An 11858-nucleotide genomic window follows, 5' to 3' on the forward strand; every position below is an offset into this window, starting at 1 on the left:
TTCACCGAGGTTACAGGAAAAGAAAAGGCTGTACTTTTGTTGATCAACGCTGCTAAGCAACACGTCATAAAAACCAACATTCCTCTTGTCTTCTGCTGGTTGCAATTAGAGAACTACAAACAGGATCACAGATTCAGGGCCAGGAGAAAACCTTTAGCAGTGTGAGTGTGTACTGCTCCGAGCCACAGAGCCCGTGCAGCATCTTCTCATTAGACATACATTCCGCATCCCCAGCCATTGCAGCCTGCACAGGGCAGGTCAGCCCAGGCCTCTGAAGCTGTAAAATAGCCTTTGGGTTCTCATATGTTGTAATCTTTAGGTTGTACTAGTCACTTTCAATTGAAGAAACAAAGCAAAAGTGTTGTCAGTCCCTGATTAACTTCATGAATATTTGAGTCATGTTAAAAGGTGCACTACTAAAGCTTTTATAGGCTACTCCACCAGTGGAAGAGCTGCAAGAGGAAATGGAGACATAATAAACAACACAGAGCAGGAACTCACTTTGCCATAGTATTTTAAGGAAAAATACAGGAATCTTACCATGCATTCTGAAAGGTGAAGCTTTTAACTTGTTACAAGTAAACAATCATTTACTCAAACTACAAGAACTTATAACTAGTCCCCATTTAGAGCACAATTACAAACAAACCTACCTAGTGCAAAAGGACAAGTGTCACATGGTCCCATGCAACATACAAATCCAAAAGATAGGAAAGGGAATTGAATTTACAATTTTTGTAAGCCTCACATGGCAAACACTGTGGGTCATACAGTTTCTGTGGCTTCACAGTAAATTATCCAAGATAATTCTTATGCTCCCATGGGAGGAAAGAATAGAAAAAAAATAGGCATTCTTCTTGCTGCTCCATAATGTACCTTCTCCATACACTGTCATGAATGTCAGCTCCTCTTTTCCTTCCTTGCTCACCATCTAAACCACGCTTTAGTATGACAGGAGAGAAGAGAGTATGCCTGTCATCCTTCCATTCTAAGTATGTACTCTAATTGCTTATAAGTTTTTACTTTTGAAATTGTTATTCTCAATTTTAAAATGCTGTTAATGTTCCATTATGGGGTGGGTGGGTTACTTTTAAATAAACTGTAAGGAATGTGTGGAGTGTGGAGAATGACTGTGGAGTAGCTGAACTGGTTTTGGAAAAGGAATCCTGTCGCTAGTCAGTCTGTGCACTGATGACTCTCCAAATCTTAAGTTTCAGGGGAACATACTAATTTTTCCTTAAATACACTCCTTATCAACATCTGTTTAATCATTCATCAAATTATAAATGTTTTAGAATAGTCCAGCAGGAATAGTTACAGAAGCACTAAGCTCTTGAAAGTGTTTTTCTCATTTTAACTCATGGAGTATGTTACTTATTGACTGTGCATCCAAGGGGGAGCAATAGAGCGCTCTGAGAAAGGAAAATAAAGGGGAAATAAGTGTGTTTACACCAATACAGAGCAAGTCAGTAATTGAATCTTGCCATATTAAGAAAGAAAACTTCAGGAAGGGAACTGCATACAGTTTAAAAAAAAAAAAAGTTCCTTGGTATTCTTTAGCTTTACTCAACTCCCATTCCCAAAAATCTCAAATAGCCAACACATTGCAGACTTCACAAAAAAGCAATATATGCGAGGAGAACATAAAGGCTTGAAGCAGCATGCACAACAGGAAGTAATGCATTTACAGAAGGCGAGGGCAGATTAGATATCAAAGAGAAGTTTTTTATTACTTAAAGCAGGACATTACAACAGAGCAGTAATCAAGAAGGGGTCACTGGGTCCTGTCACTGAAAACAGAGAGATTAGATATAAAGGGAATAAGTCACACTAAGAGCATGAACTTGCTAAGAGCATTTTTTCAACCTTAAGTAACGTGGCTGTAAATATACATGGGGCTCAGAGTAAAGATTACTGAACTGTAACCCTTACACTCTCTGACCTGTTTCAGAGTCCTGGATAAATCACTTGATCTCACCACACTTGTTTTCTCCAGCTGTGAAACACCAGCAACATCCATTACACAGGGACCTAGGGAAAAGTTTCACACTTACAGACAACTGCAAGACTTTGTAGGAAACAAGTTTGTGTATTTGAAGAGTTTATTCTTTACCTCCCATACTCATTTGTCTAACAGTTTATCATACCTCCAGCTACAAACTTCATCTTGCTATTGTATTCTCATGAAGTTATATTATTTCCCCGTACTATTCTGCAATAGTTCTGGGTTTAAGTGTTAACATGAGAGCAGCTTGACAACTCCAGAAACTAAGAATATGTCAACATCCTACTCAACAGATTTGTTTACTATCTTTTTTCAGAAGCCTGTTTACTTGTATAGCAATATTTTAATGCATTTTAGCCAACTTAATCCCACAGAGCTAAAAATGACAAGCTGGAAATGTTCTTCCCTATCTTGGGACATACTGGATTGTTTACCGAGTTGTAGCCTACCAGCTGAAGCTCTGCAGTCTTTCTGAGGACAATGCATCTGCCAGCCCATGAGAGCATGAACAAAACTGCACAGTTAATTGAATACCAGTTGATTCCAAAACACATCACAGCAAAATTTTACAGGCTATAAAAAAAACTATCTGATTCTCACATGGAAGGCTCAGTTCACAGTTTGCACAGTACAGCCTTTCGGTTTGGTAGGGAATCACTGAAAAACTAAGCAGGGACCCTCATTTACCATTTCGTTTCCAAAGACCCTTTTGAATAGAAGGGATTTCTCCATCTACTGAAGCATGAGGCACAACTGAACACATAAAGAAGGCAAAGCTGATTTTCATTTAATGCTCTGCTTTAAGAGGAAAATGCAGTTCAAAGAACCTGCTTAAGCCATTGCACTTCTGCTAAGAGTTCATTTGTAAATTAACAATACTGTAAAAGAAGCAACAAAATGAGAAAATAATGATAGCCCATGGCTTGAGTGGATCAGCAGATCTGCACCCAGAAAACAAACACTGAAGAAGCTGTAAAACATAATCTGCTTGAGCAGTTCTCATTTAAACAAAGCTGCAGGTTTTAGTTTTACTTGCTTGGCAGCTTGTGTATAACAGACAAGAACAGTGGTCCCTGACAGAAGACAAAGTAATGACCATAATAAGGGTTTGATCTAACAGATAAACACAAATGAGGTCACCTCAAAAACTGCCACCTGAAACAAATGGACTATCAAAAAGTTGAGAACTCACTGGTTAAAATGCTGCTGCTCTCATTAATTAATTTCCCAGCTGACTGTCATTTCTTCTACAAGGTACCATAAAATACAGTCAATATTTAAAGATGAAAGGACACAAGGACACAAGACATTGCTTTTGGTTTGGGGCACTCTCTGTCACATTCAACAGAGGCTGTTTAAAGAAAAAAGAAACTGTAAGCACTGCATTTCTCTCACAACTCAGCATGGTCATAACAGTCACTGTGCTTCTCCATACATTCCACTCCATACATTCCTATAGCTGCTTCTTTGTTGATTGATTGCAGCAATCCCAAAGTACTGATTAAGAAACAAGAATAAGTGGTCAGAGAAGTTCTGACAATTTATGTGGTGGAAACCACTAATACCAGCTACCCCAGTGCAAAATGTCTTAACTAAGAAATGCCTCAGCCCCAAAACACCACAATGTCCTTCTGTAGTATTTCACTGCAAACAGTGTCTAGCAGGAAAAAGTTGGGAACAAAATATAATAACTGGGACAAGGGGAAAGAAGAGAAAAAAATATATTGATGGGAAGAAAGTCCGAATGAAAACACCCTGAAGGTAAAAAGAGGATTTAAGTAACCCAATTCAGTGCTATACTAGAACTGGGTTGCCAGAGCCCAAACAGGTGAAACTGAGCTAAAGTCACCATACCTTTCATGTACATGTCTGGAAAATCAAAACTGAGAAACTCATCACTTCTATTATATTTCTTTAAAAATTAATTCATCTAAGCACCAACAGGCTCACCAAATTCTCCTGTGTTACTGGCTTTACTGTCAGGTCTCCAAAAATCAGCACTTTTCCACTTTATCCTTCACATTTAGTGGGTACCAGATGAGCTCTGCTTTCTAGAACACAGATCAGGAAAATGTTTCGCCCAGATTTTTCTCACGGGAAAATAAAAAAATAAAAGTGCTTTTGGTTGGAAGCAGTCCTGTCTTCTGCAAGAGATAAAGAAAAAATACCAAACACACCTGGCCATTTTGTTTGAATCCAAAAAACATGTCAGATCAGAAAACCATAAAACATTATTTTTAGAGATAAATTATTCTAGTATAAAGACATTTGCTATTAAAACATTATGGGTAACATTTGTTCCATCTGATGTCTGCATGTAAAAAAAAGTCTTAACTAAATTTTGCTTTTTAATAAAGCGTCTATTTTGAAACTGGGATGGTTAAAATTCCCTTCTCCTACTGTACAGTGTATAATAACTAACTACAGCTTCCAAAGAGGGACCAAACACCACTATGTTCTATTTATATGTATACAATTTATTTAAAACTAAGGCTGTGGTCTGGTGCTGTCAGGCAGTCCAATGTTCTTGCTGTCACTCAAGGTGAGGAAAGAAAATGCAATCCATTATGGCAACAGCTGCTGCTATATTAGAATGGAAAGCTGCAGTGTCAACTGCACTGAGATGACCCCACAACCAGAATCAAACCTTGCACCACCACAAACCTCACTCTCCCACCCTCCCAAAACCAACCATTTTACATGGGCATCCAGTTTTCATCAACAGATCTATGGCATGTACAAATTGGAGATTCGGAAATTAATTTTTTTTCCAATATAGTGTATAGTAATCTGAGAGTGAGCCTTTGGATTTGTCATGATCGCTGCATATACAGAATCCAACAGAATTCTTTTGCAGAGTACTGGATAGGTATTCTATTCATGTCTGCTGCAGTAAAACATTTGAATCCACACATAGAAAAAGTGTATTTAATGTTCACATTTACATAAATGTGCCCTTAGCAAGAACAGAGTAGAAAACAATGCTTAGAGACCATCTTTGAATGCCTTCAGCAGCAGGTCAGCTGCCAGTCCAGGAGACAAGACTCCACTAAGAACTTTTTCTTCCAGAAGTGGGATCTTATCCTTGACTGCCAAGTGACTCCGGAAATGCTCCAGCATGTTTTCTTGGATAAGGTTCCACATCCACACTTTCTGCTGTTTGCGTCGTTTGGCAACCAGCTCGCCACTTGTGAGCATGAGGTCACGGAACTCAGTCATTTTATCCCACATATCCGAGATCCCTTCCCCGGTTTTGGCAGAGATGCGCAGTACCTGTCGGATCCAGAGGAATTGTTAAAGCCAAGTTAGCTGCTGGCCTTGAGGTTTCAATTACTGGATCAGGTAGACTGCAGGGGAATTAAGAAATGTGTGAGGGAAACTTCCTTCAATACTCACTTCATGAGGCTCTAAGCATTTCTGTGCCTTTTTCTTTTCCCCTCCAAAAAATGTAGGATTCTACTAACTAAAAGTAGATCCTAAGATCCATAGTATTTGGGATAAATAGGCCTTGTCCAACAGCTTGTATAATGAGAATCATTTTTAGTAAGTCCTTCAGCTAAAAGGTACATTATTGCTCTTTTACTTAAATGTAAAGTTAAGTGCGTATTTTGGTAGCTATTCTTTTGTACTTAAAATATGCCAGAAATGAGGTATTTTGACTATTTTTTTGCCTTTGCTTTCCAGAACAGGAATTAATTTTGCCAATAATATTTCAGACATCCAGCACAGTCTTTCAAATTGAACAGCCTGTTTTTTTAAAAAAGCTTCTCTCTCTTTCCACACTTAGAAAAGAAAGGCTAAACCTCAGTCAGCCCAGCTGATTTAAACTCAACTTCATGGGTCAATTTCAATACCAGGGTAGAACAAACCTCCTTTACAGACAGAAGTTTATTTATAAAGGAAGTGAGAGTGTGTGCGTTTGCTTATTCTATATACACATATTAAAAATTAGTACTGAATCTTCTCCTTAAAAATCCACCATAACCTTTTAGTAGACAAAATACAGCACTAAAACTGAAGACCCAGAGGATGAAAATTCCAATTATCTAGACAATTTCATTATGTGAGACACAAACAAACAAAAAAATTAAAGCAGTAAAGGACACACATGAACTAGTGAAAGAACAAAGATAATCACAGGCTTCAGAGTTATAACAGAGGGAGAAGTAGATTAAGAGACATTTTTAGATATGCATAGTTTGAAAAAAGTAAACTCCTGATGTCAGTAATAGTTCTGCTAGTGCAGAGATTGTAGCTCAGGGCAGAAGTCCTGGGGAGGAGGACTGGCTTTGCAGTGTTTCATGTGACTCCCCTTGAGATCAGAGGTGAAGCACAGACAGCAGCAATCACCTCTCCAGCACACTGTGAGACTGAACAACCAACTGCAATTTTTATAAAAGAGCCCAGGGAGACTGGGACAGCCAGATGAGAAGAAACCAATCCTAACTCATTCAGCACTTTTTCTGGGAGGAAAAAATACAAAAAAACCCAAACACACCACCAAAACCCAAACCAGACCCAAAGAGCCCCACAAAGCACAGCGAAGTGCACAAACCTTTGGCCTCCAAACCTTTGAACGCTTGCGAAGCAGCTTCATAGCACTGATGTACTCAGCCTGGATTCTCCGGGCAGGCACAACTAAATCACCATCAGCCTTATTGATGGCAACGAGATCTGCCATCTCAATGATGCCCCGTTTGATGCCCTAAATGCAACAGGGAAAGAAACCAGGAGTACCCAGAGGGGGTGTGATACACTGATTCATCACAAAAAGCAGGTCAAAGGGCTTTGTTAGTTTCTAGTTTTCGCCCCAAAAATATATGCAACTAGTAAACATGTCAAAGTTAAGCCACAGAGTATCAAAAGTTTACATCCTAATACTTTAAAAACCAAAAGAAAAGGGAGATTAACTCTGCACTAAGTAGATTACACTGAAAATACTTAATAATAACAGTAAAATGGACAAAATACTATTGATATGGACTTTCTGCTCAGATACTACATGTTGAATTTAAGTTTCTCTTTCTAGTCCCAGGTAGTAACCAATAAGAGAAATCAAAAAATACCTGTAATTCATCTCCACCCGCAGGTGGTAGCAGTAATATAAACATATCAACCATATCAGCCACAGCAAATTCTGACTGGCCCACACCTAAAAAATAAAATTCAGAGTTTACCATTTACTACAAACTTTCAGTCACATTAATGACAAGTAACTACAACAGATCCCAGCACTGCCCCATCAACAAATCCCATTAACAAAACAAAGACAACTGGAAACACATTAGTTTTGTAAAAGACATACAGGACTAGAAAACAGACAGAACGAGCATTCATGTTCAACCGGTGACCATGTATGAAAACATGGGCAAAATCAAGGCAGAAAGTATGCAATTATTAGCACACCTTACTTTCATGTCACAGCAGGACAATTAAAAGAAAACCTTAAGCACATACCTACTGTTTCCACAAGAACAACATCATAGCCTCCTCCTTCACACAGCAGAATGGCTTCATTTGTGGTCCTTGTGACACCTCCCAGGGTCCCACTGGTTGGAGATGGCCTGATGTATGCATTCATGTCTCTTGACAACTCAGTCATCCGTGTTTTGTCCCCCAGTAGAGAACCTTGAATGTTTAACGTTAAATTATTTCAAAAGTGCAACACAGCCAAACTTCCCCTTTTCCCCCCGCCCCACCAATAAAAGAGTGAGAAAAGACAGATCTCTTGGGCAATGTCAGTCAAATGAATATCCCAGTAATGGTTGCTCAAGGCTTAGCTGAGGGCTAGAAGTTACTGCCTGGTTCTTCCACTTCTCAGAAGCTGGAAAGGCCTGACAGGCAGACCTTACTGTTAACAAACATGAAGAATTTGTGCTAGGTCAGAAAGAATTCCAGAATTCCTGAATGGCTTTTTGAGGCCTATACACATCGGGCCAGACAGCTGAATCTTGTCTGTTCCCATCCAAAGGGACATTATGATTCTGACACTCCCTGATGGTGGATTTTTCGTTTTAAGAGAGCTGACACATGTCCTGCCTTCCTTCTACTCAAACAAACTGTAAATCAGATTCAGTGAGATCTATGCACTCGATACACACCCCAAAAGATAAGGGATGCTCAATTCTTCCAACTGCTGCAGCCTTGCTGTCACATTTTGCTATTCTACTGATGCATCCTGAAGGCACGCATTCAAGAACATAGTCTGTCTTAGCTCCACGCCATTGCAATGCTCTAGTTGTTTTCTTTATAAATAGTTACACACCTCTAACAGCACAGAAGCTGGAAAAATTAATGATGCTGCCTGGCAGCTACCCATTATGAAAAGATCGAGATTGCATTATTAGTATCAGAGAAACCATGAATCAGGCATGGTCAGCTTGTAATTTCCCTATAATTTTTTACTGGAGAGTTACAGATTACAGCCTGTAATCAGTAATCCTGCACAACTTCGAAGAAATTCAAATTCAGAAAAATAAAATTGCAAGGCAACATTTGAACCCTGGAAAAGAGGAAATCTGGAAGAATTACAACACTGACACCTGTTTCCCAATTTCGTATCACATAGGAAAAAAATATGAAAACTTGATTTATTTATTTTTTTATATTTTACTGTTATAGGCACCAAATTTTCCTCCACTTGGCCCAAAGAGATACTTCTGTAGCTGACAAGGTATTAGAAACCTGACTCAAACTTTAATTCACACTCACCACCACTTGTACTAGAGGAAGGGTCTACAGCCAACACAGACACTTTGTGTTTTCTTTCTGTAAGCATTTTCCCAAAGCATTCTATGAAGCTTGATTTTCCAGCACCAGGAGGACCAGACAACCCTAAATGATCATATTAGGAAGAAAAAAGCATTTTGTTAGTCAAATAAGTAATACATCTCATGAATACCAACAACATCTAAGTTGATAACAATTCATACTTTAACACAGCATCACAACAAAAGCAAATAAAAGCTATGCCAAAACTATAAAACTGTAGTTTGGTTCACCCAACATAGCAGCACTTCATCACTCCTCATCCTATTCACACCAGTATAACACTGGGTTTATCCACACCTATTTCCTTCCCTCCAAATAAAATTATTTATGCCATAAGACTTATCCTTCAGAACTTTCAAAATGTTATATACTAGAACTGGATCTTTCAGATTTACTATAAAAGAAACACTCTTAAAGCAAAAGCAAGCCCTTACCTTGAAGAGCTGTTTTTTCAAAAAAATGAGGCCACTTATTTGCATGTCAAAGCTCCCAAACTAAGATTAGCACCAAACTTTTCTCGCTCCCATGCCCCAGTTCTTGTTCTTACTACCTTTGTACAGACAGCAGAGATGACAGCTGGGCATGACACGTTAGCAGTCCATCTCTTTGTAAGGGAAAAATATTTTACAGCTTCCAAGAGAAGCAGGTTCAAGTCTCCTTCAGCTGAAAAGTACGCTGCTTTAAAGGAGGGCCATAAAACAGGAAGGTGCATGCTTTTCCTTCTGCAGACTAAAAAAGGGATTCAGGAAGTATTCAAGAAAACACCTGCTTTGGGAAAAGACCACATCTGCTTGACTACATCTTTCCCTAAGTGTAGATAACATCTGCATCAGTCTGCAAACTAACTAACGTTTCAGCTTATAATGGTTACCAAAAACACTCCGAGTGACAGACCCCCAGGAAGTAACACTAATTTCTAAAGCATTTTCAAATCATTTTTCATCTCAAGGCATAATTCCACTGGACAACAGAAGTAATCTAGGTTGGTTATAAACCACAAAAGAATAACAATACAAGACTACAGACCACAAACAGCAGTGATGATAAAAGGTGAGGACTGTAATCACATGTAAGCAACTACTAGACAAGACATAAAAGGACTAACCCACTCTAAAGGCAAGTGGCTTTCCTTGATTTAACTTTTCTTGTTCCCTGTGATAGGATAATACCTTCTGAAGGAGCACCTGGGCTATTTTCTTCTTCCTACTCTGAGTTGATTCTATAAGTGTAATGGCTTCAGCTAAACAAGCTCTATGACCCTGGATTAGTCCATGGTAAAGTCTGTCTATGAGTCTCTGTTCCCAGTCAGAAAGTCTCTCTACTTGCTGCTCAGGGGCTGCTTGCTGGCACAGCTCTCTCCTCAAACCATTTGATGAACAAATCCATTTTGTACGACAGCAGTGCGCTGGCCCAAGAGATTCAATGCCCAGGAAATCTGCTCGGGACGCAAAGTTCGTGAAGTAAGTTCTTCTGGAGAAGTAACAATGAGGGAATCTCAGCAGCAAAGTGAGAATCTTCATATTTTTTGGAATTAAAAACTACCAGAGTTGTCAGTTCACTTCTGTTTGCAGACACCCTAAAAAGAAAGCAAAACATTTTTACTTTCTTCAAAGCACTTGTGAGGACTCAAATGAAATTTATGCACACCCATGATCATCAGCTTTTATTTTATCTGCACCTGCTGCCATGAATAAAAAAATTAGTTCCCTTTCCCCGTTGAACAGATGCAGTAAAAACAAGCTATATAATCAATAGCACAGTACCTCTTTATTATCATACTTCATAAATCAAAATATTATTTTTATAGATAGGCAGGTAAAAAAAAAGTACTTTTAAATAAGCCTCTGAGCGCACCTGCAGCACACTACAAATCGAGGAACAATCAATCCTTATGCCTACGGAAATGGCGGTATATTCTAGTTTGACGGGCTTTTTTAAGCAATTATTCGGGATGAGGTTATATTTGCACTTATTTTCATCAGAAAGAGGAAAAAAAGGTCTGGTAGGGCGGGATTTCAGACACAATAGCATTTAGAAATAAATTGGAGGAGCTGAGGCCTCCCCGAAGCGCCCGGGCTGCCCCAGCCCCGCTCCCGCTCCGCCGCCTCAGCCCGGGGCGGTCGCTGAGGGGATGAAGGCACGGGAAAAGCCGCCACTCCCCGCCATTCCCGGTCGCTGCCCACCATTCCCGGCACCTACCGGAGCCGCCCCGCTCCGCCCCGGGAAGTGACGCCCTCAGGCTGAGCCGGAACCCGCTGCCCGGCGGGGAAGGGAGCGGCGGGGCAGGCGCGGGGTGTCCCCGCCATCCCCCTCAGAGCGGGGGGTGAGGGCTTCAAGGCTCAGGGCTGGCCATTCCATGAGCACGCAAACTTCCATGGCCATGGAGTCATAGTCTCCCTGCTGTACCCTTACAGTGAATGATGTTTCAAATCATCGTTTCTCTCCTGAAATCATAGCAATTTCCACTCTGAAGCCGTGCATGGCGATTTACGAGTCCTCCCACTTCGTTTCATTCACTCGGAAGGGAGAAGAAAAGCTTAAATATCCACTTGTGCTTATTAAATCACGGTTATTTCCAGCCTCATTAAACCTCCTCTTTAAAGTTTCCTGCATGGAATGTTTGTTTATTGTGGGGTGGGGTTTGTTTCGCTCTTTTTTTTTTTTAATATCTCCATCTTGCCATCTCCTTTCTGCTCATCTTCTTAAAGTACACAGATTTATTCACAACAAATGTAAATGCACAGAATCCACTGATTGAGCTGTTCCCAATGCCTTGCACTGTCCTTCAAAGAATTTTTCACAGTGTCACCACACGGGCAGGGAAAATGACGGACTGTAAAATAGCAAAAGTTTTCTTCTGAACTGCTGAATGCATGATTTAGTCTCACTGCTGTTATTCCAGTCCAGAAGATTATGACACACAGAGAACTAAACAGTTCAGGGCTAAGAAAATAGGCCATTTTGTGTCCCTGTCAGCATGGGATGAAACCACGGCAGAAAGAGACAAGAAGTCCCATTTCAAAATAGCCTTGTGAGGTCTTTCTGTTTAACCAGGTCTTTATTTGCCACAGTTAGCGTGGAT

General features: G+C 39.9%; 1 protein-coding gene across 2 annotated transcripts; it reads right to left on the reverse strand.

Annotated features, from left to right (window-relative positions):
- Positions 1-1699: 1699 nt before the first annotated feature.
- MMAA (metabolism of cobalamin associated A) lies at positions 1700-11050 on the reverse strand. 2 transcript variants are annotated; one of them, XM_039551426.1, is made up of 7 exons: positions 10976-11050; positions 9882-10352; positions 8717-8839; positions 7463-7633; positions 7072-7157; positions 6561-6710; positions 1700-5278 (listed from the first exon to the last, which is right to left on the reverse strand). In XM_039551426.1, the coding sequence occupies exons 2-7, from the start codon at positions 10294-10296 to the stop codon at positions 4991-4993; spliced, it is 1233 nt and encodes a 410-aa protein (XP_039407360.1). In that variant the 5' UTR covers positions 10297-10352; positions 10976-11050; the 3' UTR covers positions 1700-4990. The 2 variants fall into 2 exon arrangements, with proteins under 2 accessions (XP_039407360.1, XP_010410294.3); XM_010411992.4 differs by lacking the exon at positions 10976-11050 and adding an exon at positions 10631-10969.
- Positions 11051-11858: the final 808 nt, after the last annotated feature.

The sequence above is a fragment of the Corvus cornix genome, chromosome 4 (assembly GCF_000738735.6).
Source record: "Corvus cornix cornix isolate S_Up_H32 chromosome 4, ASM73873v5, whole genome shotgun sequence".
Taxonomy (NCBI): domain Eukaryota; kingdom Metazoa; phylum Chordata; class Aves; order Passeriformes; family Corvidae; genus Corvus; species Corvus cornix.